This window comes from Montipora foliosa, chromosome 5, assembly GCF_036669935.1.
Source record: "Montipora foliosa isolate CH-2021 chromosome 5, ASM3666993v2, whole genome shotgun sequence".
NCBI classification, from domain to species: Eukaryota; Metazoa; Cnidaria; class Anthozoa; order Scleractinia; family Acroporidae; genus Montipora; species Montipora foliosa.
This window is the reverse complement of record NC_090873.1, coordinates 4,937,793-4,964,200: the sequence shown is the minus strand read 5'-3', so window position 1 is coordinate 4,964,200 and position 26,408 is coordinate 4,937,793. Positions and strand designations below refer to the sequence as shown.

The following is a 26,408-nucleotide window of genomic DNA, read 5'->3' as shown; positions in this document are numbered from 1 at the left end:
AACAAAACTCTTTGTGTCAAAACAAATAGGGCAATCGTAAAGATGGCGGGCTCCTAGGAAAATTTGAAAGTGAAAACAGGCGATTCTTAAGTTGATATTTTTTCCGATACAAACACTTCATCTTTGAATGCAAACATTTTTTTCTGGTTTTTATTTGTTATTTAGTAGGGAGATGATACGTATGTGGATTGAAAGCACTCATATCAAAGCCACGTGTAGTCGTTTTATTTCTAGCGAAAACGAGTGACTTGCATTGAAGCTCATTGTGTTTCGACAAGATTCAACTTTTATTATACTGTCTTGTTTCTTTCTGGCTTCGCGGGATTGCATCTCATCTGTTACATATTGTGCCAAAGGTAGATTACGGAAAACAGCTGTAAAAAGAAAATAAAAGGAAAGAGAGCACGAGAAATAGTGACAGAAATCGTTTTAAAAGAATCACCCCGCGTGAGTAGCGATGGTGGATGTAATGAAATAAGAGCTAAGGCCTTATGTCTATGCCAAGGGTCTAGTGTTTAAAGCCATTATCATCATCATCATCGTTATCGACAGTGTCATTGCCACTGCCATTGCCATTGACATTGCATGTCAATTCTCGTTGTCAGTGCCATTGTCAGTGCCATCGTCATTTCTCAATGCCATTACCGTTGTCAGTGTCATTTCTCCCTGACATTGCCATTGTCAATGGCATTGTCATTTCTCGTTGCCGTTGCTTGTGTTATTTCTCATTGCATTTCTCATTGCCATTACCGTTGTCAGTGTCATTTCTCCCTGACATTGCCATTGTCAATGTCATTGTCATTTCTCGTTGCCGTTGCTTGTGTTATTTTTCATTGCATTGTCAGTGTCATTGTCAATTCTCATTGTCACTGCCATTGTCAGTGCCATCGTCATTTCTCATTGCCATTACCGTTGTCAGTGTCATTTCTCCTTGACATTGCCATTGCCAATGTCATTGCCATTTCTCGTTGCCGTTGCCTGTGTTATTTCTCATTGCATTGTCAGTGTCATTGTCAATTCTCATTGTCACTGCCATTGTCAGTGCCATCGTCATTTCTCATTGCCATTACCGTTGTCAGTGTCATTTCTCCTTGACATTGCCATTGCCAATGTCATTGCCATTTCTCGTTGCCGTTGCCTGTGTTATTTCTCATTGCATTGTCAGTGTCATTGTCAATTCTCATTGTCACTACCATTGTCAGTGCCATCGTAATTTCTCATTGCCATTACCGTTGTCAGTGTCATTTCTCCCTGACATTGCCATTGTTAATGTCATTGTCATTTCTCGTTGCCGTTGCTTGTGTTATTTCTCATTGCATTGTCAGTGTCATTGTCAATTCTCATTGTCATTGTCAGTGTCACTGTCGTTGTCATTTTTCATTGCCATTGTCATTGCCACTTATCATAGCTATTGTGATTTTCACTGTAAATGCCATTGCCCATTGTCAGGGCCATTGTCAGGGCCATTTTTTCATTCTCATTGTCACTGCCATTGCCATTACCAGTGTCATTATCAATTCTCATTGCCATAGTCATTGTTCGTAGTCACTTTTATCGTCGCTGTCATTGCCAATTTCAGTGCCACTGCCATTCTCATTGCCATTGCCACTGTCATGGCCATTTTTCATTGTCATCGTCGCTTCCTTTAACATTAACGTTGTCATTGTCAGAGACATTGCAATGTGTATATTTATATTTGTATAATAAAGCGACTTTCAATCGAGAGTCGTAAAACCAAAACCAAAGTAATTACTTTGGCCAATCAAAAAGGACGGAGACAATCCAGTAAACCAATCAAAACTCGAAGTAATTACACGTAGGCGGCACAAAGCGCGGCAAAATGTCCACGCTCGAGCCCCGATTGGTTTTGGTTTCACTTCTGATTGGTTGAAAAAGTGGCGCGAGAACTTTGAACCAATCACAGAGTGAAGTAATCATAAACCAAAGCAATTCGCCAATTACTTTCGACACTCAATTGAAAACTGCTCAAAAACCAAGTGGCAATTAACCTGTGACAATATCACTTCATTTCACTTCCCTTTCCCTTCTTTTCCCTTAACCTCACTTCTCTTCCATCTCTTTTTCGTCCCGTTCGGCTTTTGACACTGATTTGAAAAATCTTGCAGCTTACCTCAATATCGTATTGTGTAAACGAAATTGGCAAGTTTTCCACCCACGGGTACCCGGCATTCTGAATTGCTATCATATTTTTTGTAACTGTTTCGAGAGCAGTAGCAATTTGTTGACTCGCCGTGTCTCTTGTAGTTTTCAGGCGCGCATGCGTTTTCGTCGCCTGACCAGCATTCGCCATAGAACTGAATTCCAAAGCAATTATAGCCCTGAATGGGAACAGAATAAACTATCACACATACAGCTATTAGTAGCAAGTAAAATAAATGTGTAACTGTGAACGGTTTTACACAGAGTTGCAAGGAAAGATACAATAGGACTCAAGGTCCCCTTATGGCTCCCTACTCTTTGCAAACGGTTGGTATAGGAGAAATCCTATGAACGCGAGTGCATTTCGTAATTAATTACCCTGCGAGCAGTTGGTTTCTCCTACGCTTCCCGGGAGAGAAACCACGGCGAGCAACCGTTAGTTTCTCTGAGTGAGCTGCTGTCCAGCGCCAAGGACGAATACATTAAACTTGAACCGGTAAAACGAGTTAGTAAACTTGTTTTGGCGCTTGCGCGTGCGTTCAGCTACGTAACTGCAGCGTTTGGGCGAGCCTGCTGTGTAGTGATTTTTCGCTAAATGAGACGAAGTGATGTCAAGTACATCACGCGGGTGTGACGTACTTCGCACATGCTTGATGGAAAATCAAACGGTTCCTCGCAGTGGTTTCTCTCTCGGAAAGCGTAGGAGAAACAACTGCTCGCGGGGTATAATTCATCGGCAGGAATGAAAGTTCTCTAAATGAATGAATGAATCTTTATTGTACACTTAAATATCTCAACTGATTATAAATAGGAATTAAATAGGTGTATAATGTAAGATTAGGAAAACTGAGGGGGAAAAATGGATTTTTTTTCAATGTGGCCATTTTGAGTCCACACGTGTTTCCACGACGCGAGACATACGCGATTGCATGCAGTTTTAGAACTTTCAAAACCCTGATCCGAGAGACCGTAAATCACGAAATGTACGATACGATTATACGATTTTTTCATTCATTATATACTCGAAATAGAAAATACTCTATAGCTGTACATGTGTTTCCATAGCAACTTTCGTATGGCACTCTATAACCTATTTATGGATTCGTCAATTCAATCAGAGACGATATTCCGTTTGGTATATATAATAAAATATCTTATTCACCAGCCGGAAGGTCCGTATAAGGAAAACGAATTTTGGGAGAATTGAAGAATAGAGGCATTGTTTAGCGTAAAGTAAAGAAAGAAAAAAGGAGAGAACGAAGGATCGAAGACACCGACAGTAAATAAATAGTATTATTATATAGATATTGATGAAATACCAGGATTTCTCCTTTTACTAAAAAATCATATCTTCACCGTGCGCAGTGAACATATCATTTTTATCTTTCACATGTGAGGATATTGGTGTTGTCATGGTAACCAACACGATTAGCCAATAAAACGCGAGCTTCCTTTCCATTGTAAGATACTATTGTGTGTTAATATAATTCTTCTCTACGAAATTAACATTTTTATTGCAAAATTTGACATTATCATGATTTGATTTTCATAACTTTCATATCTTGTTTCATGTTACACAACATGCGTGTTTTAGCGGTTGGTGACCACTTTTTCATCATTTCGAAAATGAACAAAACAAGTTGTTTTAAATCTAGACATTTCATGCTGAAAGTATCTCTCGTGCTGAAAGTATCTCTCCCTCGTTCGCTTCGCTCACTCGTGAGAGATACTTGCAGCACTCAAAGATAAAATTCGTATCCCCGCGCGGCCATGTAATATCCTCTATTTATATAATAACCAAATCAATAAGCGTGCTCTGATTGGTCAATCAGCTATGTTTCATTGTGCCAGTAAATTCATGGAAAATCGCGCGTCTTCTGAATTTTTATATAAAAGCAATAGACCACAGGTTTCTATGGTTATAGCAAGAGAAAATGAGGGGACAGAGAGGGAGGCTCCCGGTCCAGCCTTTGGGATATGTCATGTCTACGAAAGTTATTTTTAGACGAGCGGAAGTCCTTGTTCTAGCGGAAGTCTGTATTCCGAGACGTCCGCATGCAGGCCAACCTCGGTCTGATGTTTGAAAGAAAATAAATATTCATTAGCCTTCCACGTGCGCCGCCATTTTCTCTAAGAACCTGAGAGCGAGACAAGACTGCACGAAGACGTCTCGGAAGACAGACTTCCGCTAGAACAAAGACTTCCGCTCGTCTAAAAATAACTTTCGTGGACATGACATATCCCGACCAACGCCCTGAGCCTCCGTCTCTGTCCCTTCATTTTCTCTTGGTTATAGGCATGATAAACCACTTGGAATGTTGGAAGAACACTCGAAGAATTAGTAAATCATTCGCCTGCGGCTCGTGATTTACGAATCTTCTCGTGTTCTACCAACATCCAGCGTCGTTTATCAGCCTATAAACCAAAGAAACTTGTGGTCTATTGCTTAATTAAATTCAACGTACGTAACAATGGCACCCATTACGGAAATCGAAACACGCTTAAAAAGCTCGTTCCGAGTGGAATGTTCGTCGTTCCGACTACTCGTTCGGATGGTCAACGACTTAACCACAGTCGACTCGTGGGAACTTCGCCATCTGGACTCAGATGACAGGCTTGTTGCGATAGGCAACGACTGAAATGTCAAAAGGTGGCAGTTTTCATCACTATGTTGAAAGGAGATGAATACCTTTTCTTCGACCCGCTCCTTGCATTTGTTTATAACGCTCTCAGTCGGATCAGACCAGTTCAATCCGTCCTTTTGAGTTCTGGCGTTGTAAAGCAATTCTGGAAGTGCTCTGTCGTCTGTCTTATCCTTGTAGCAACCACTGGCTGCCAGTAACGCTCCTACGGAGAAAACGCAAACAGCTGCCTAAAACTTGTAAAAAATTATTGGAGTGAGATGGATGAAAGCCTAATGGTTGATCGTGGGAATGGAAGTAAGTAAGTATTCTTAAGCCTGCTTTTGAACTTTGTGAGCCATTCCTTCCACGATGCATTTATAGAGCATTTTGAACGTACGGGTCCCAGTTGTTCTAAGGTTCGATAGAGTACCGAAGTGTGACGTCACAAAAAAATAAATTTGTGAAATTATGGGATTTGGCGCCATTTTCAAATAGAGCGTCCTTAGAAAAGGGTCCTTGCCAAAAATCACCTCTTAATTGTAATTCACAGCCGAAATATAAAGGATGAAAGTTTGATACTGCCCCATATAAATCTCTCTAATTTTGAGCTGGTTCCAAACTGAAGGAACCAAAACAAATTTTGAAGGGTTTGTATGGGATGCTATCAAACTTTAATCCCTTATATCTCCATCGGGAATTGCAATTCAGAGCCAATTTTGGGTATGAGGGCATCATTTAGGATCCTCTATAAGAATATGACATCATATCCCATAATTTCAAAAAATATATTTTTGTGACGTCATCACTTCGGTACTCTATAGCGCTAGCGATTTATCTTGCGAATTGCTCAGTTGGTTTTTGTAGCGCTATCGATCTAGGGATTATCCAGTGGATTGCTCAGTCCACTGTTATCACAACCAACTCCTTGTACCTGTACACGCTGCTGACGCTGCTATTCTTCCGTTTCAGTAAGAGACCAGGGGCCCGTTTCTCGAAAGTCCCGAAACTTTACGGGCCATTTTCGGGTGTCACCATTCCCTTTTTATCTCAAGAACGGAGAAGATTTAAGTCGTCAAACTTCACAGTCAGTTTGCTTTTTGTTACATGGAAAACATGTTAAAAGATCGGCCTTCCAAAATAAGCGGTTGGCAGTATCTCAAATGGCTTTTCGGGACTTTCGAGAAACGGGTCCCAGGAGATGTTTGCTGCAACCTTGGTTGACAATAGACCCTTCTCCAAAATACACATTTAAATTAGTTTCAATTAAACTGAATGAAAAACTGATACCAGAAATGAAAAGAGCACCTTTACGTTTCTAACCCTGCCCAGTTTCAGAGTATTAGATGTTATATCAGCTGAGTAAATGTAAGTTGAAAATTGATAAATTTACAGGCGTTTGTATGACTGGGGTATACGCCATACTGCCAGTCATACAAATGTCTGTAAATTTTTTCATATTTCAACTTCCATTTCCTAAGCTGATGTTACACCTGATATGCTGAAACTTTGCAGGGTTACTAAAGTAAAGGTGTTCTTTCTAGTGCTGGTATACGCTTTTAATTTTAACTTATTTGAATTTTCAGCCGTCATTATTGAACAGTTTGAAGCTTCTCTGTTTTGAATAATTTTGAATGTAGCTTAAAGAGTCACTATTCAAAGACCGACGTTTCAACACTCCTGTGTAGTGTTTCATCAAAGTTGTCGCAAGACTCCTTTTATATGCTAATCAATTTGCTAAAAAAGGGAAAAAAAATGATAAGATGCAAATATGGGTCAGTCTGCTATTGCAGCCAATTGCGTCTGATCTTTGTTTTGCTTTCTGGATTTTATTTCACTCTGATCAGAACTGTTCAACTCGGACGGCATCATCAACATTATCATTGTTGTCGTCATCATCATTAGCATCATCGTCATCATCATCCACAATATCACCACCAACATCTCTCCACAACATCACCACTAACATCATCGTCGTCATCATCAACATCTTTATCCTCATCATATTTAACATCATCATCATCATCGTCATCAACTTCATCACCATCATTGTTGTCGTCATCATCATCATCATCCACATTGTCATCACCAACATCATCGTCGTCATCATCAACATCATCCTCATCATCATCATACTCAACATCATCAACATCATTACCATCATTGTTTTCACCATCATCAGCGTTATCGTCATCGTCATCGTCATCACCATCCACAATATCATCATGACCAACATCATCGTCGTCGTGATCAGCATCGTTAGGGAGCTTACGAAACGACGACGCCGACGGCGACGACGACGCTACAAAACAATAGCTTTAGTAAGCAAAAACAATGGCTCTGCACACTTTGCACGTGCGTTTTACATTTTAGTACATTTCTTTGCTGTCATCTCCTAAATGACGACGTGAAATGACCAAATTCAAGGTTATGTGGAGGAAGTTATCACATGACGAGAAATTTTCAGTTCGCTCTCTACGCTTCCAACTCACTCATACCAGTTTAATTCCTCGACAGTTACTACACATTTTCACATTTTTAACGCGAAACGACATGAAATAGTTTCGCAGTGATATGAATAACGCGAACTCGTATTTTAAAATGAAGTCCTCGTTGCCGTCGCCATCCTCGTTATGTAAGCTCCCCATTATCATCATCATGGTCGACATCGTCACCATCAAAATTTAAAACAACCAATAACGAATTTTACTCGTTCTTATTTTCCTCTTTTATTACAATTGCGTTAAATTCCAATTTGTTCATTGCGCCACTTACGTTTGTCGCGATCGGCCATAGTTGTTGCAAATATCAGACACATTGCAAGTGAATACGAAAATTGTTCACTCTTTCACTAACCTTCTACTCGACGGAAGACGCTCAATGTTATTGCCAGAATAAGCAAGACTTTGACGTGCTTTTGTCCCATACCTAGCTAAAAAAAGAGAGAAATAGAGTACTCTCGTTGCGTTTACAGGTGAGTAAAGGACATCACGGGATCTAGTAAGTTCAATAAATAACAAGGCTTATGATCGTTTGTCTCACGATGTAGGTACTTACTTTGTAGATCGCGACGTTTCGACCGCTTACTGCACGCTCGTCTTCTTCAGGCTAGAAGGTTGAACAATAAGTATAAAGTCCACTTATCACAGCCGACCTCCATTATACATAACGAAAGTGGAAAGTGATCGTCGCACTTACCTAGACAATTTTAATTTGGCAATTGTCTCGTATAGACAACCGAAAAATTCAACGGCATTCGAAGCCATGACCTCTGCGATGCAGGTGCAATGCTCTACCAACTGAACTATGAATCCACTCAGTTGGGAGCAGGTCAATTTGTTGAGCTCATGGGTTCCCGTGAAGAACGCGATGAGTGAAATACTAAACACTTAATGACTAGTCCCGAGGGAAACAGTTAATTTTGTTTCCCGAGAATCTCAATGTTAACCCAAGGCGCAGCCGAGGGAAGCAATGAGATTCGAGGGAAACAAGGTTAACTGTTTCCCGAGGGACCAGTCATTAAGTGATTTGTTATATAGCTCAAAAAGAAAAACAAGCCATGGCAACAGCAACGGCGGTCGTAGGTCAACATTTGCGGGCAACAATGCACTGTTACCCTCTGACGTCATAGATTTTGCAATGTTGCCCGCCCAGAGACTTTTGGCGGGAAACAGTTTTAGTGTTAGATGTCATGTGGCATCGAAGTAACCAATGAGAACGATTGCTGTTGGGGGAAAGAATTCAGCTATATAACAAATGCATTTATTATATAAACACCAATAAAATACCAAGTGAGCTTTCGCGCGAAAACATGATATCTTCACAAGTGAAGATAACATGTTATCTTTACACGTGAAGAGATCACTGTTGCTATGGTAACATATCTCGCCTTTCGATGTCTTTCGTGAAATAGTTTAGTATTGCATTGGTGTTTATATAATAAATAGAATATTACATGGCCGCAGCGCTCACTCGTGAAACATTTTTTAACAGTCGAAGAGAAAATTCGTATCTCCGCGCGGCCATGTAATATCCTTCACATGTGAAACTCGCAGAGGTAATGGGCTCGAATCTCCTTGAAGCCACTTGACAATTTTCGAATTCTCACGGCTGGACTGGATCTAGCATGAAATGGAGGCTGATGCGGGCAAATCTTTTCTCACACAAATTAATCTGCCCGCATTAGCCTACATTTCATGCTGGATCCAGTCCAGCCGTGAGAACTCAAATAAGCGTCACGGTGAGGATCTCTCCTCACTTTGTCTATAACTCGCACTTCACAACATAAATTATACATATTGTAGCACGTCTGAATCAGTCGACCGTACCGCCTGAAGAAGATCAGCGGTGAGCGGTCGAAACGTCGCGGTCTACAACCTAAGTGACTACGTCATGAGACAAACGATCATACCTCTCATTATTTATTTCCCACCACGTTGACCAATAATCACCCCTTTTACAATACTGGGTTCAAGTTTGCAACAATCGAGTTCGATTGGCGTTTGCGGCCAACACCAAACAGGAAACGGTACTGAGGCGGCCGCTGTAAAGATTCTCTTTTAGCGACCAATTGCTCTAATTCACAAATAATTATTCAATGAGTATGTGTAAGAGACGTAAAATATCTCTCAGTGAAAGAATTTGTTTTCTTTTAATTTAGATCAAAAGTGATTTTGAGCTTTGTGTGGACGCTGTTTGAAGGGTTGAAAGTAAATTAAAGCCGCCAAATTTCCTTATATTATATCATTAGAGTTTCATTGGCCGGGCCATCAATGACAAACGCCGTCAGCTGTTGCTGGTTGTTCAACAGCAGTGTATTGGACGTGGTTGGGTGGTGAGGTTAAGGTCCAAAGTGATCAAAAATGTGATCCTATTCTTTGCGTCCAGCAGGGTTGTAGCTTATTTCTCTCTTTTGAATCACACGGGTTTCGTGGAGTAAAAGGAAACAGCCTTTCGTTCGCTTTAAACTCAGTCTTATCTCTGTGTTTTCTTTAGATACCCGAGGTGTTTTTTCTTTCAGGACAAATTTCTTGGTTTTGATGCCAGCACGACTATTCATCACAGACGATGATGCAACGATTCTCAGGCGCTGTATGGACTTATTCAAGTAATAAAGACATGTACTTTGTAGAGTTACCGAGAGAAAGTCGGAATATGCATGAAGAGAAAGCTTAAGGAGACCTGGCGTAATAAGAACACCCTTCGAATGCTAATATTGTTCAACCTTAAGTTGAAGGGGGCTGTATCACGGAAGTACAGTAGATTTTTGTGTTGTTGTACGAGTTATTCGCCCCTACTCGCTATGCAACCTAACGTTAACCCAGATATTACTCGATCTTGACAATAAAACTTAAACCGGCTTCGTCACAAAGAATGTTTCTCGAGCATGTATACAAAGTTACAAACAAAGGAGATAAACTTTGAAAAACTGTTAGGCTGATCATATTCAGTTAAGAATCCCAATTGCAATTCATTTTGATCTTCTTCAATTTTTGCCCATCCTTGCTTCCTTTTGAATTTGCTGTTTTATTCAAACCTTCCTTTAGTTTTATAAGTTGTTATTTTTACGTTTTGCTTGATTTTTTTGCCATTTCCCATTTTCTCCTAGATATCATGCATGACTGTCTCGAGAGCGACACACCGAATCGAAGCAACATCGACTCTCACAAGACATGCAGCAACGCAGTACGCTCACCGTCTAGGTTAGTTTCCTAAAAGTTGCGAGTCAAATGATTGTTGTTATGAGGTTTACTCGGCAATATTTGCACGCTTTTGGAGGCTATTTCAACGAAAGTACAATTAATTCGAAGCAGCCAATCAGAATTATTCAATTTAGTCGGCGATATTTAAACTTCAGCGGAGGCTGTTAAAACCGGAGGCAAACTTATTTGACCAATTTAATGGTTAATTTGACGTTACTTGCTTTCTGTTAGGTATATTGTAACAAAAAGTTCAATTTGGCGAGTTCAACACCGCTACTTATCTTGCACTCCCTTCCTTTTAAAGTTCACATCTTTTGCTTTAATTGCTGAAATTTGTTCAGCTGTCCTGGACTAAATAAAATTGTAACAATGAGCGGGTGCTTGAAGAGGCAACATAAGAGAAAATAAGTAAGTGTCAGCCAAAAGGAAACAATCTCGTAGACAATATGCACTGCACTTTCGAAAACCGCTCATCTGATCGAGAATTCATCCAGGAAATGGATGCAGTTGCATCGAACTCTCTTGTTGTTATAAAAGTTGGCAGGACGTATACCGTGCATGCATAAAAAAACATTTTCTAGCAATTTGTTTTTCGAATGTTTGTTTTTCGAATGTTTGGCTTTCTATGATCACAAATTTAACCAATATAAACCACAGAATCCAATTATGTCATCCCTGGTTTCCAGCATTCGCCAGTAAGCTCTTTTTTTTCATTTTACACTAAGGAAAATATAAATATATTTCTTTTGTCTATGTTATTCACAACAAAGGGGAGGGTAGAATATGTGTTTTAAGCAACTTTCATTCAAACTGTCCTACCATGGGACGATAAACTTTGGCATTATTGAAATTTCATAGAACGTACAAGTTAAAAAAAACTGTTTGTAAGATAAATTACTGTTATAAAATCGATTTTTTTCCAAAACAGTAAATCCGTTTTCTCTAGCGACTTCAAGCATCGGGCACTTAAAGTGATCCACAATCGGTTGATACCGTAATGCGTTGAATGTAATCGTTTGGCCCGGCTTACTTCTGCGGTTTAAATTGGAACATCTAAAATTTGATCTCTCCTTTATTTCAGCATAGAGCGGTAACTTTGGAAACAGGTCATGTCCGTTTAATGACAAATTCGAAATGCAGACAGAGTCTGATCCTCTCACAGCTTGGCGATAATTATGCTCACTACTAAGTTAAGAACTCGCGTTTTTTTCAAATGTTTCAATTAATCCCTCACTGTTTCTCAGTTAAACGTTTTCTTGAAGGTACAGGAAAAGGTTTTGCTTACCTTTAGAAAAGCTTTCTTTTTTATAAAAACTAATTTTGGCGATTTGTTGCTGCTTGTGAAAAAACCAGCTCTAGAAACAAAGGTCCTTTAGTTTGTGTTCTTTGAACTGAACATACTCTCGGTCTCTATACAAACAAAGCTGGCCTACGTACTATATACATGTATCTGGTGACAAATTGAAAGAATTGCCGAGAAAGCGAGATGACATTTGCTGTCACTGAGACATATAATTGCAAAAAATCTGTTCATCATCCTGAAAGTCTTTGGGTTTGGAAGTGACAGGCAGCTTGATTTTTAACAATAATATTAGTCTTTATTACACACATGAAAAACATCACTGACGGGCTCAGTTTACAAATTTCTAAAATTATCCAATTATCTAAAATTAAGTAAAGTTCTATTGATAAAAACACTTTTAAAACTTTCAGTCCTTATTCTTGGCGTTCATTGCTGTATTGATAAAAATCTAAATATTGCTTCTGTCACAGAGATGCCAACCTATGGAGATCTAAAATCTGGAGATTTTTTCCCGCCGGTCTCCCCACCCCTCCCCCGTCGATCAACCCAACCCACTCCCCCTCCCCTCCTCTCTCCCCCCTTCCTTAAACGCACCCACCCATCCCCCAGCAGCTCCTTCAGAATACAAGAATATTCTGCCGCCATTGTGAATTTGCGGGAAAACAGGGTACTTATGTCAAGATTTTTATTGGTTAATCAGAGATCCAATCAAACAATCGGTTATGTGGCTATGATAGCTAAAGGAAGTCATTTTGTTTAGTTCTATTAACGTGTGTTTGAAACTCAGAGATGAAGAAGTGCATTAAGAAACAATGAAACGAGTTTGAAAAAATCGATTTTTTTTTTAACTAGGGGATGCAATTTGAGTCTAGAATGGGGAAACGTCTGTAAAAGGTTCAGAGTCGTTTTTATCCGGGAGATTTAATGACCCGTACGGGAGACCGGGAAATTCGTTCCGTATCCGGGAGACTCCCGGATAATCCGGGAGAGTTGGCACGTATGCTGTCAGTGTGGACTATCATGATCTATCATTGACATTGACCGCCATGTTGGAAAAGAAGTGTACTGGGGAACTGGAAACAAGCCATAACTCGCGCATGAGCATTAGGGAAATCGTGACAAGCCAATATGGACGGCAACAAAGATGAAGCTTTAAAATGCCGGGAACTAGCGGAGAAATATCTCAGGGAAGGAAAGAAAGAAAAAGCTTTAAAATTCCTTGAGAAGTCACAAAAGCTTTACCCATCGAAAGAAGTCGAAGGTAAGTGAAAATATTGCGTCGTTTACAAATCAGCGCTGTTTACAGTGAACGCTCTCGGCCTCACGATACTGCCTTTAATAAAACTAGTATGTCGTAATAGGCCGAATGAAATTTTGTCGCTACGGGTTCGCGTTCAGTTTGATCGAGTGAAGTCTTACTGTATGTCATATCGATTGCCTTAATTAAGAGAAAAGTTCCTGATTTTAGACATATCATGAAAGGGAATCATTGTTTACTATTAGTTGAAACCGGCGACGAGAGTGTGTTTTGAAAGTCACGAAATTCGTTTGATAGACACCTGTGAATGAAAAGCAAAGACATACCCCTTTCATGAGGCATTTTTCTGATCTGCTGTGATTACAGCAGTCATTTAGGCAAAAAGATGAGCTTAAATGTTTATATCTTAAAAGGTGAAGTCTGTCTGTATATGTACATAGAAAGTATTATCTACTGTAGCAATTAATTACATTAGAACTGCTGTTCTTCGTGTGTAATTATAATTAAGTTTTATTTTATGTCTCTGTCTCACGAGGACTGGGAACTACAAAATTCACGAATTTGATTGGCTAAAATCGATATTGACCGCGGTCTAGATTTTCCCATCTAGACCGGCATGTAGACCGGTAATGTTTTGCGGTGAAAAGATGCAAACTAAAATGCAAAAATATTGAGTATTTTCTTCTACCAATATTCACTTATGGAAGTGCCAAACAGCATGATGACAAAAGAGAGGATGACGAGCAAACTTTGACAGAATTAAGTTCAGCTCATCGCCACTCATCGCCGTTCGCAAGCAAATTGTCAGTTAGTATAAACCAGTTACATTAAACGAATTAAATTGTTGTTGTTTGCCACATAATAAACATCTTATTAATCGAATCTTGACCTCAGTCGTGTGTACAGACCTCACTGCGTTCAGTCTGTACTCACGACCTTGGTCAAGATTCTCCCATACAGGCCTCCTGCTCGGTTAATAAGAGCTAAATATTAACTCAAAGCTCTTGCATCTAAACATGGGAAATATGAATTGTCCCTACTGTTAATGGATAGTGTATACAACGAAATAAGAATAAAATAAGCTCACAAAATTATAACAGAGGGATACATGTACATTATGCAGTTTGGACTGGGAGATTTGACGCACTACTGTAAGTATTAGCAAGAGCTAAGGAAAAGGATTATTATTATTATTATTATTATTATTATTATTGTTATTGATTTCTGGATTAATACAAAAAATCTTTAAGGATATGCTTAACCTGGTTTAAAGCAGAAATGAATACCGCGGGGGGGGGGGGGGGGGAGGGGATACGGCCGCTGTGAAGGGTTTGTTCTTAAAGAAGTTTAAGAGTATATAAATCATAGCCTTTCGGTCTAGAAAAGGGTATCATTTTTTGTGAAACTGACCAGTCGGTTGAAGATTTTATCAAGACTAAGGAAACCAGAAATTCCCACTCAAGAATATAAAAAAATCAAATCGGCAAAGTTTAAGTTTACGTAACTCAGCCTCAACAGCGTCAATAAATGGCTATCATAAAACACCTCTGGATATTATTAACTGTCTAGTATAGGGTAGCAGAATTCAGCTGAACTATCATCCAGTTCACAAAGATAATAATAATAATAATAATAATAACAATAATAATAATAATAATAATAATAATAATAATAATATCTTTGTGTCCATAATGTTCGCTTAGGTAAAATATATGCTATTTACAAGGAAATCAACGTTTGGTTTTAACATTTTACTTTCACAAAAATTACTTTGTAAATAGCATAATAACTTTATTAACAAATTCTAAAAACAATCTGAAATTTAGAATATATGATCTGCTGTACTAAAGTGCTAGAATGATATTCACAATCATAATCCGAATAATAATAATAATAATAATAATTATAATAATAATAATTATTATTATTATAATTATAACAATAATAATAACAACACACCGATAAGAGATGGGATCCCAAATGTAGTTTCATACTTAATATCTGGGGTCTTACAGCTGTGCATGTATTTCAGAGTTGTTATCTACCTTATCCAAGAATGGCATGTCGGCAGGAGATTCACACAAACATAACCAGAATGCAGAGAATATGCGACACAGATCTGGTCATGCATCAGCAAATGGAGAGACCGTCAGAGAAGAAAAAGATTACACACCTGAGCAGCTTCAAGCTGTCAAAAAGTATGTGACACTTTTATGTACAGTGTGTACATGTTACTAGTATTTTTGTCTTTGATCTGCAAAGTAGGATTTGGTGGTTATCTGTGATGCAGTTTTCCTTATGTTTCTTTTTTATTGATTTTAGAATAATAACAGTCTATCTCTATTTACACAGAATTTACCTAGAACACCTTAAATTTGTGTTTGTCTTGTTGAAAATACATTCAAATAAGAAAAATGATTGTCTTTCGTACGTTAGTACATGTAATTCCTCACAATAAAAATGAATTTGGATTTGGTTGAATCTGACTAAAGCAAAAATCAGAGAGAGTGGTACATTAAGTGTTGTCATTCACAAACTATTTCCACCTATGAGTAGTTAGGAAAAAGTCCTTTTAGTATTAATTTAAAAAGTCTTTGTTTCTATGGAGATAAGAATTATTATTGATAATAATTAGACTGAGTGCTTTCAGTACGTTTTGCAGTAGGAGGCTGTGCGATCCTGAGTGCTGAAAGCATGAGCTTCTAGGGGGGTCTGGGGGCATGTTCCCCCTGAAAATTTTGAAATTAAAGCTTGGAAATGCCATTTCCGGCATTTTCTGAGAGGAGTCTCCCTTCCAAAAGGCAATGGAAATTAGGCAATAAAATACTACAAATATAGTCATCTTTGAAGGAAGTTGCTGGCTTATTAATTAGTATTTAAGTACTTTATAGGCAGAATGTCATGTAAATTGAGCACTAACCCCTAAATACATGATGTACGCGATTTTCAGTACGTTTGTATTTAGACATAATTTAATTTCTTGAATAGAAACGTCCATAATTTGGAGTTTACTGAAGCAAGTAAAGCAATTTTATTTTCGTGATAGAGAATGGTGGAAAAACACCTTCAAATGGTCCTGCGAAGAAAGTGGCAGGATGGACCAAAGTACTTGGCGATCTATCGCCAGTAGCCACCTTCTATTGAAACCTCTGAATAATGTATTAGACATGTACTCTGTTCACCATGATCATAATTATTAGTGCAACATTTTGCATTTGAAGCTACAGTGCATTCATTTTATAAGCTTCAGAGAGATAAAAATTGCCAGTGGATGAAAAGAAAAATTTAAAAAACAGTTTTGAGTCCTTGACACACTAAATCTATTTGACCAAAAACTGGGTAAGGAATTGAATGGAGCATACCAGTACATGTACATTTACCAAGTGTGAAGCAAGCCTGAAGTTGTGCAATTCCAGAACAACCAGAAAATCCTGTTCCACTGGTTCATTCCTCCTTGGGCACAACTTCTGTTTGTTAATTTTGTGGCAATTCTCATGATCATTGATGTGATTGGTTTGAGCGACCAACAGGAAAATGCTGTTTCATTCGCCACATGAAATTATAAAAACGTTTGGTCAAATGGAAAGCCCCTCTAGTCTGTGGTCTCCAAATAATTATGTGTGTCATCCTTCACAACATGACATTAATTTTTAGCATCAAAAAGTGCAAGGATTATTATGAAATCTTGGGAGTTAGCACGGACGCATCAGAAGCAGACTTGAAGAAACAGTACAAGAAGCTTGCGCTGCAATTTCATCCCGATAAAAACAGGGCCCCTGGTGCATCAGAAGCATTCAAAGGTTTGTTTAAGTAATAATAATAATAATAATAATAATAATAATAATAATAATAATAATAATAATAATAATAATAATAATAATAATTGCCAGTGCTAATCATCCTGTACTTGCAGTATTGAGGACTGAATTGCAAAAGGTTGCAGCTCATGTTTGATTTTGGAACACATTACCACAGCTAGACATTAGTTAGCTGTGAGTTAATTTTGATGAGGGAGGAAAACCAGAGTACCCAGAGAAAAAGCCTCGCATCAGGTTGAGATTGACTGAAACTCAGCCCACATGTAAGCCGGGGCTAGAGTTGAACCCTGGCTTGCAGAGCTGGGAGGCCCAATAGATAACCACTAAGCCACTCTGACTCTCTGGACGGGAGTGGACCTAGATGTTGTTAACCCATTCATCCCTGCAACAGCCACCATTGACAAGTAAAATTTTCTGGTATTAGACAGAGTAAAATCTACATGTATCAAATGTCACTCCTTTGAGTCGGTGGGTTGAGTGGGTGTACAGTAGAATGATGTTGTTAATCCATTCATCGCTGAAGTGACTCCCATTGACAAGTAAAATTGTCCAGCATTAGACAGAGTAAAATCTATGCAATGTAACCCTCACTCTTAGGACTGAACGGTTTTAGTGTCATTTAAGGATAAAAGAGCTTTTACATAAACTGTAGAGCACTCTTGGATGTGTCTAGTGTGCAGATACTAATAACCCACTGACTCCTCTGGGGGTTCCCCATTGACAAGTAACATTGTCCAGCGTTAGACAGATTAAAATCTATGCAATGTAAGCCTCACTCTGAGGACTGAACGGTTTTAGTGTCATTTAAGGATAAAAGAGCTTTTACATAAACTGTAGAGCACTCTTGGATGTGTCTAGTGTGCAGATACTAATAACCCACTGACTCCTCTGGGGGTTCCCCATTGACAAGTAAAATTGTCCAGCGTTAGACAGATTAAAATCTATGCAATGTAAGCCTCACTCTTAGGACTGAACGGTTTTAGTGTCATTTAAGGATAAAAGAGCTTTTACATGAACTGTAGAGCACTCTTGGATGTGTCTAGTGTGCAGATACTAATAACCCACTGACTCCTGGGGGTTCCCCATTGACAAGTAAAATTGTCTGGCATTAGACAGAGTAAAATCTATGCAATGTAAGCCTCACTCTTAGGACTGAACGGTTTTAGTGTCATTTAAGGATAAAAGAGCTTTTACATGAACTGTAGAGCACTCTTGGATGTGTCTAGTGTGCAGATACTAATAATCCACTGACTCCTGGGGGTTCCCCATTGACAAGTAAAATTGTCCAGCGTTAGACAGATTAAAATCTATGCAATGTAAGCCTCACTCTTAGGACTGAACGGTTTTAGTGTCATTTAAGGATAAAAGAGCTTTTACATGAACTGTAGAGCACTCTTGAATGTGTCTAGTGTGCAGATACTAATAATCCACTGACTCCTGGGGGTTCCCCATTGACAAGTAAAATTGTCGAGTTTTAGACAGATTAAAATCTATGCAATGTAAGCCTCACTCTTAGGACTGAACGGTTTTAGTGTCATTTAAGGATAAAAGAGCTTTTACATGAACTGTAGAGCACTCTTGGATGTGTCTAGTGTGCGGATACTAATAACCCACTGACTCCTGGGGGTTCCCCATTGACAAGTAAAATTGTCTGGCGTTAGACAGAGTAAAATACTTAAGTCTGGCCAGTTTGGGTTTCAAAGGGTTAATTAAAGATGTGGACCTTAAGATTTGGCTACTACATTTAGTGATACATTAAGTACAATAACAGCTTTTCACTGTGACAATCACTTATTATTATTATATTTATTATTTATTTCGGTTGTTTTTCTATTTATTCACATGTACATACTTTTGTCTTAAATAGTAGATAGGCAGGTCCACATCAGGACTTCAGTCTTGCGCATTCTGTAACCTGCGTTATCAAATAAACTATGTATGTATGTATGTATGTATGTATGTATGTACTTGTTGCTGAAAAATAATTTATAGTTCTTCTTATAAACCCTTCTTTAGTTTGCTCCGCTGAAGTGCTAATTCTTGAAACTTCAGACTCAGAAACCAGACAGCAACAATACAGCTGTACATGTACTGTAGTTATTCCAAAAGAAAAATGATAATAAAGAATTTAAAAATTAATAAGAAATTACATGTCCTTATCTTTTTTTTTGTGTATATGTACCTATATTCAGTAGCCTAGGGGTATAATTTTCATACTAATAAATTTAATGGTTTTTATATTATCATAATAGTTTAGTAGTTTTCATAATTATAATTATTCTTTAATTTTATTATATAACAGGGAATGAACACTACAAATTGTAATTTCATATGCGCATGTTTTCATTCAAGTAAACATGTTGTGTGGCCTTCGTCCAGTGCATGTACAGGCTCTTTGCATGCCAGCTTCAAATCGTCTCTCAATATGATAAAAAGTGAATGCAAAATGTGGAAGATGGTTTCAAAAGTATAACTTCACAAGGCTGCATAAATTTTAAAATCCCTTGGAGGTGGTAATTTGTGGGGCTCACTGAAATGATGAAACTAACGCTCTAATGGATGAAGCGAACACTCGAACAGTTTCTTGTAATCTTCTAACAGATGACTAACAGATGCGTAATGCTTCAGTCGTTTTAGTTGTATTAAAGTATTAGTGTACTTTTCCCCATGGAATGTCATATTTATTTTGGCATCCCTTAGAGATGGCAATTCTTGGATCTACATGTAACCAAAAGAGTTATTGTTAGTAGCGTTTGTGGAGAGAAATGTTGCCTTCAAAAAAGAGAAGACTTAAAACTTAACATTATTTTAAATTCATTTTTTGTCCATAGCAATAGGCAATGCATTCGCAGTTCTTTCGGATGCTGACAAGAGGAGACGGTACGATCAGTTTGGTGATGAGAACCCGCAACCTCAGATATACAGGGATCATTACGATTATGCCAGAGGTTTTGAAGGTCAGTTCTATAAATGCACTGTGTACACAGAAGTGGAGTAAAAAACGTGTTTATTATATAAGGATAGAGTTCTCAGTACATTTCTGTGATGAAATAAACATTGTATATTTGTCATGACAGTCGATGTTTTCACTAGTCTAGTGAAAAATTGTCGTCTTAGTATTTTGATTGGTTGGACTATTTTTTTCACTGGTGAAGAATTATTGTCCTTGGGTTTTGATTGACGAGTAGTTTGTTGAGCTTTGACGTGGGCGGCCTGCGCATTTGTAAACATGGCGGCCAACTGTTGTATGCTTTTCAAAGTTTTTGTGCTTTTTAGCTTACATGTACGTACTTTTCTCCACAAAATCCTTCCAAAAATCTTTAAAAATATTCAAGTGAGGTATGGAAGGAATAAATATTTTGCTATTTGTTTGGGGTTTCTTTTGAGTGGTTTGATAGCCTCACAATAAACACTTACCTCTTTAAATTCATGGTCTCTATACTTACTGTATATAATTTCTGCTGTGTACAAACCATATACATCGTAGCAGTCTAATAATTATTGTTATCGAGATCTTTACCTGCAGACATGGAAGCGTGCATGTTGTACCATTTTTTGGTCAAACGTTTCGAACATCTGTGATTAGCCAGGGATCCCAAACTGCCAGGCCTCAGTTTTTCGAAAGATGGATAACGCTATCCACCTGGCCCCGTTGTTGAAAAGCTGGATAACACTATCCACGGGATAAATCAGTATCCGTTGGCTAGGGCAATTGATTTCACTATGATTTATCCACTGGATGGTGATTTATCTGGTGGATAGCGCTATCCACCTTTTGAACAACTGGGGACTGATAAATCACTAGAGCGGTTTTCAATTGAGTGTCTGTCGAAAGTAATTAGCTAATTGCTTTGGTTTTGCATTACTTCACTAGTCATTGGTTCAAAGTTCCTCGCGCCATTTTTTCAACCAATCAGAAGTGAAACCGAAACCAGTCGTGGCTCGCGCGTGCACATTTTCCCGCGCTTTTTGACGGCTACGTGTAATTACTTCGAGTTTGATTGGTTTACTTGATTGTCTCCGTGCTTTTTGATTGGCCAAAGTGATAACTTTGGTTTTGGTTTTACGGCACTCAATTGAAACTCGCTCTATCCAGCAGATAAACACTAGAAAAACCAACAATTGATATTGATTTATCCAGTGGAAAGCACTATCCACCCTTCGAACTACTGGGGCCAGAGCTCTAACTGTAGCTTAAACAGAGCTATGTATACAGGTTATGGTTCAACTTTATATTTGGTTCAAATTTTTAAATTAGAAGTTCAATTGTGATTTTTCCTTTTTTTCAGACATGACAATAATAACGTATTAGAAACAGAAAAATCAAAATTGAACTGATTTGAAAATTTTTAAACCAAGAAGAAATTTGACCACCTGTCGAGCGACTTTCACATGACCTTGAAAAATAAACGTAAAAAACAGAACGTAAACAAAAATGTAAAACATTTAATTGGCTTATCGAACAAAAAGAAACGAGCGCGAATTTTCATTGGCTAAGCGAACGCGGATGTAAACAACGTCATCTCTCCATGGAACTTTCTGGAAAGCGATCGTCATTTCGCTTTGACGTCATTTGAAGTGTAGTAATGTGATTGGGCAATCGAACTGTTTACTGCCCATATTAGGAGTTTCCTTGGCGGGAATATGGAGAAGGTTCGTTTTAATATTGCCAAACATTGGTCCGTAAAACAAGCTGCGAACACATTTTCGAGGTCATAGGAAAGTCGCTCCATCTGGAGCTCACAGGAAATAAACGAGCTCATATCCAGCGAGCTTGTTCCATTTTTGGCAAAACGCAAATGTCAGGTATGTGTTTCCTGTTTGGTATTAACAGGATAGTAAATCTCTCTGTAAACTGCAGTGGCGTTTCGCAAGAAATTCATCTCTGTATATCAATCAATGTTTGAATTGTATTGCAGCCGACATAACTCCTGAGGAATTATTTAACATGTTTTTCGGCGGGTTTGGAGGAGCATCCATGTCAGGAGGTAGGGAACTCTTAATTTGTTTTCTTGAAGCCTGGCACATAGTGGAGCTACATGTATCAGTTTCATTCGTGACTGTTGGCGTAAGCAAGTTCTCCAATGTGCGGTGGCGTTTTCATTGCTTTTAGTATCGCGTGCCATCGGCGCCCAATATTCAACATGTTGAATACTCTTTGGCACGAGTGAACATTTCCTCCAGGGCCCGGTTGTTCAAAAAGCCGATTAACGCTAATCCCAGATTAAAAATTAACCAATGAGTTTATTGATCTACTCCCAAATGCAGTTCCGCGCTGATATTCGGCAAAACTTTACGTTAGAAGAAGTCTATCTTGAAAAGCAAAAATAAGAAAAAGAAAGTTTCACCACAAAGTTGAAAACATGAAACAATCGTTTACGCTAATCCTGGATTAAGTTAATGGGCTTTCGAACTACCTGGCCCAGGTGTGGGCGCGTGAAAAGTCATCGCCTTAATATCTTACACCAGGACGCATGCGTGTTGTGCTTAAACGCTTATCGTTGTCAAACATGGTCGATACGGTAGGGTAAGGCCAATACTCAAGCCCAGACTCTTGCTCATCAGATGAAGAAGAAGTGTGCGCCGGGTCTTAATTAAAAGTAGGTGGTTTGCAACCAACCTCTTGAGACACAGATAAGAGTGAATGTGATATAAAATTGCTGGTGGACAAACCAAAAGTAGCTAATGTTTTCGCGCAATTCCTTTGTTTTTGAAACACTAACATGGCCGCCGTGACGTCATATGAAAACGCTCTATACTGAGTTTATCATTCATACTGGTAAAATGAGGGTACAATGCTGGAAAGTTACTAAGAAAAAACCGAAAAGAATACAAAACTCTTGATGTACGAAACAATAGCATTATCAGATTAGATGTGAAGAAGATCGTCTTGCGCGGTGCATTTTGCATGTAATACATTTCTTTACCGGATATTAGAATGAATGAAATAAATACCGTGAGGAGTTCATGAGAGACGACGACGGCTTTGGCAACGATAAAGGCCCGAAACAATAATTTTATCAGTTAAAGTGCCCATAACCCCAAAATATTTTTTTCGCTAAAATGAATCTTTGTACCTGTTCGAAACGCATCGCAGCTATTTTTTTCCTTTTTCTCACAAATCCTGCCATTTTAGAGGCTTCGAAAGTTGCGAAAACGCAAGCGTCTTTTGTTCACGACCGAAGTAGAAGTGGAGTGGGTCTATTCCTGTTTTTACGTCACAAACTGATTTACATTGCATGCAAAGATTCATTTTAGCGAAAAAAATATTTTGGGGTTATGGGCACTTTAAAAGAGGAAAAAAATATTGGGTTGCACGTACGGCACGCATATTAATAAATACATTTCACTTGCGTACTCGGCAAAACAGACTTATGATTGAGCAAAGTTATATTTTGAGGTGACATGTCCGTCGACGTCTGAGAGGATCGTGCGCGGCCCTGAAGCAAAGTGAAATTGAAATCACCACTGCGTCAACACTGCTCCCCATAATGGACCAGCCTTGAGCCAACCATGAGCCAACCATGGGCCAACCATGGATAGAAATCAGTAGAAAAAATCGAAAACTACTAGTAAAGAATCATTCTTAGAAAGTCACCCTTTGATTTCACACACAGGTCGTGTGTATGTGCACAGAAGACGTCGCAGAAGAGGGCATGAAAATCAACAGTTCCATGAAGAGGAAGAACATGAACCGGTAAAAGAGCGTTTCCTAAGATAAAAATGGCTCAAATCAGTTTGATTCTTGTCCTACACCGTGACAATATTGTGCTTACATACCTTTTGTAGATCGGATGAGTGTAACTAACATGTTTTCGAGGGTAAGCAATGAGATTGGTTAACTTGGAGAAGAGAGCAATGTTTGGCCAATATGCCCAGTGTTGGGCAAATGTTGGATAACGGTGTCGGTGGTGTCTCCCAAAATTGGGGCTTGTACTACATTATGGGTAGGATACGATGTAAAAAGACGTTGCGGAGAGAGGGAAAAATTTAGTCCCTGCCTTCTCCATCTTTGAGGGCAAATTAGACGGTTCAGTTTGCTCTCGCGCCTTTCGCCTGCAGCTATTGTAGCAGGAGTGTGTTGTGACTTTCGATCATGCATTTACGTTCCCCGGGTTCGTGAACTGCTGTCGGTAAGAGAGTCTTAGCTCTTGACATTAGAGAGCTTTAGATTCTAGGACGAGAACGACTACGAGTACGAGATTTTTTCATAGAACAACAGCGAGCGCGCAAACCAGCGTCATTTTGGCGGTAAAACGTGATACCGTTGTCATTTTAGTACGAGGTTTAACCGTTTTGCAAAAATGTCGTCTTGTCAAAACAAGTCAGCAACACGGTAGCAGTCTTGGCATTTTTCGATCAGCAAAAAGGCTAAGTTGCCAGCAAGTAGAATAACTGAGCAACCTACACTGCTAACAAAGAGTAAGATTAATAGTCCGGGTTGTGAATCTTCTAAGTATTTTCGCTAAACACAGGCAGTCAAAACTCGTCCTCGTCCTCGTCCTCGTCCTCGTCCTCGTCCTCGTCCTCGTCCTAGAATCTAAAGGTCCCTATCATTTGTGGCGGTGAGGTCGTGGCATAGGGTAATCGCATGCGAAAGTCAAAAGCAAGAATCGTACCGTCTAAATGCCCCCCCCCCCCCCCCGGGGGGATCTTAAAGGGGGCCTTGTCAGGACATTGTAGTCGATTTTGTGTAGTTTTACCTTTCATTCTCTTCTTGTCACTAGAGAGGTTTTCAATTGAGTGTCGAAAGTAATTGGTGAATTGCTTTGGTTTTGCATTACTTTTAGTTCACTCAGTGGTTGATTCCAAGTTGTCGCGCCATTTTTTTTCAACCAATCAGAAAAGAAACCAAAATCAATCCTGGCTCGCGAAATGGGCCATTTCCGAGTGGCTGTTTGTCTCCGTTTCGAAGTTAGTCTTGGTTCTCAACTATCGTGAGGGAAATCAGTTTGATTTGCAAGAGAATACGCAACTTATTTCCGTTTGAATGGTTGTGCACCAGGTCTCGCTTCGAAACTGAGGCATGCAGCAACTCGGAAATGGGCTATTACGTTTAAAGAACACAATTTCAAAGCTTCGTGACAAGAATGGCGTTATTACGTCAAAATTTTTTTCGAGAAATAAGTATCTTTTTAAATCCATGCTACAGATTTTGTGGTAGAATGATCTCAGACTGTTGCGTTAAAAATGTGTGAAAAACATAGTAAACTCGCTGAGTTTTTCGGCATTTTCTGTTTTGGTCACGTTATTTACCAAGTATGTTTGTGAGTCGAAGCAGATAAAGAAATGTTAAATAGAGCACACTCGGCAAAAAAAGGATAACTGTAGTGTATTTGAAGGGGTCCATAGCAACGGTTTGGTAGTTAAGAGCCACACCCCTTAAACATTGATTTGCACGCTCTACAGATGCGTTTTACATTTTTGTACGTTTAGCGTCCCCTGCAAAACGACAGTGAGTTAACAATCTACCATTTAGTCCATGTAGTTCGACGTTTGGCCTTCGCCTGAAATCACTCCAATACTGACTTTTGTCCTTCATCTTCTTGCTTTTGATTTGCTTTCAGGCGTTCGTACAGACGCTGATCCAGTTGATGCCGATTCTTTTGTTAGTTGGATTATCAGTTATGAGTAGCTTTATGTTGCAAGACCCTCCGTATTCCTTGCAAAGGACAGGGTAAGTTAAGCTCTTAACTTGAAGTCAGCGGTGAACGGAGACCTCGGGTTCCAGTCCAAACCGCACGTTTAGTAGACGTAGAGGAGTTCCCCTTAGCAATTCAGTCGCTGTAAATTCCCGTTTTCCTTGACAAGAGGAAAAATTGCTCGTGTAAATACAGTACCGTGCAAAAGTAAGTTGACAGTCTCGACTCGATCCTCGTGAGAATCGAGGATCGAGACTCGATTCACTTGAAATCAAACTCGATCCTCGACACTCGATTCTCGCAAAATCACCGACGCGAAACATTGTCAATTATTCATACTCGATTCAACTTTCGCGAAAGCGTTACTCCTCGTTTAAATAACAACAGGAACTGTTTATTAAGGAAGCAAGATAGCGGCTATCGTTCCTGTGAATCCTCTCTTGAAAACTACAATCTTATGTCGTGGATTAAAAGTATAAAAGCAAAACATTTTTCCTCGCCAAGGAAAAGCTCTGATGATTGGTTCGGAAAAAAAAAGTGTGAATGGGGCATAGGAAAGACTTCGAGAAAGTGTGATAAGCTGTTCGATTGGGACTCCCCAGACAGATTATGCGTCTTATCCATTTCGTCCCGTCTTTACTCGAGACGAAGAAGGTGACAGGACGGATTATACCTCTTCATAATAAACGCGGCCTATTGCCCGCGAAACGTCGCCCGAAAATAGGCCTTTTCCGAGTTCATGTCTGCCTGCTCTTCAAAGCGAGTCTACGTGCGTAGTTTTCATGAAAATTAGTTAATTGCCATCGCAAAAACTTCGCACTTAGACTCGCTTTGAAGAGGAGGCAGACATGAACTCGGAAATGGCCGATTTGTCCGGAGCAAAACGAACTTAGAATAGTAATGT

The 26,408-nt window shown here is 39.1% G+C and overlaps 2 protein-coding genes across 4 annotated transcripts in view; one reads left to right on the top strand and one right to left on the bottom strand.

The window, feature by feature from the left end:
* Positions 1–203: 203 nt before the first annotated feature.
* On the bottom strand, positions 204–11,889 carry LOC138003447 (uncharacterized). Of its 3 annotated transcripts, XM_068849522.1 has the most exons (6): positions 11,769–11,867; positions 7,839–7,889; positions 7,638–7,713; positions 4,850–5,007; positions 2,132–2,339; positions 204–374 (listed from the first exon to the last, which is right to left on the bottom strand). In XM_068849522.1, exons 3-5 carry the CDS (start codon positions 7,705–7,707, stop codon positions 2,133–2,135), a joined length of 435 nt encoding a protein of 144 aa, XP_068705623.1. In that variant the 5' UTR covers positions 7,708–7,713; positions 7,839–7,889; positions 11,769–11,867; the 3' UTR covers positions 204–374; position 2,132. The 3 variants fall into 3 exon arrangements, with proteins under 3 accessions (XP_068705623.1, XP_068705621.1, XP_068705620.1); XM_068849520.1 differs by lacking the exon at positions 7,839–7,889 and having other exon boundaries at positions 11,769–11,889; XM_068849519.1 differs by lacking the exon at positions 7,839–7,889 and having other exon boundaries at positions 7,638–7,709; positions 11,769–11,886.
* A 999-nt stretch (positions 11,890–12,888) lies between these two features.
* Positions 12,889–26,408, top strand: part of LOC138003446 (dnaJ homolog subfamily B member 12-like) — a 25,160-nt gene continuing 11,640 nt past the window's right edge. Inside the window, exons 1-7 of the mRNA XM_068849518.1 lie at positions 12,889–13,047; positions 15,077–15,242; positions 16,699–16,844; positions 19,694–19,819; positions 21,782–21,850; positions 23,480–23,559; positions 25,430–25,539. Coding sequence (XP_068705619.1) covers positions 12,915–13,047; positions 15,077–15,242; positions 16,699–16,844; positions 19,694–19,819; positions 21,782–21,850; positions 23,480–23,559; positions 25,430–25,539 — 830 coding nt within the window. The 5' untranslated portion in view covers positions 12,889–12,914. The remainder of the gene's footprint in view (positions 13,048–15,076; positions 15,243–16,698; positions 16,845–19,693; positions 19,820–21,781; positions 21,851–23,479; positions 23,560–25,429; positions 25,540–26,408) is intronic.

Excerpts from the sequence above, each read along its gene's own strand:
- LOC138003447 (XM_068849520.1), bottom strand. The coding sequence starts at position 7,707 with ATGGGACAAAAGCACGTCAAAGTCTTGCTTATTCTGGCAATAACATTG. Across the intron at positions 5,008-7,637 it reads CGTCTTCCGTCGAGTAGAAG|GAGCGTTACTGGCAGCCAGT; the intron begins GTTAGTGAAAGA and ends TTTTCTCCGTAG. Across the intron at positions 2,340-4,849 it reads AGGAGCGGGTCGAAGAAAAG|GGCTATAATTGCTTTGGAAT; the intron begins GTATTCATCTCC and ends GTTCCCATTCAG.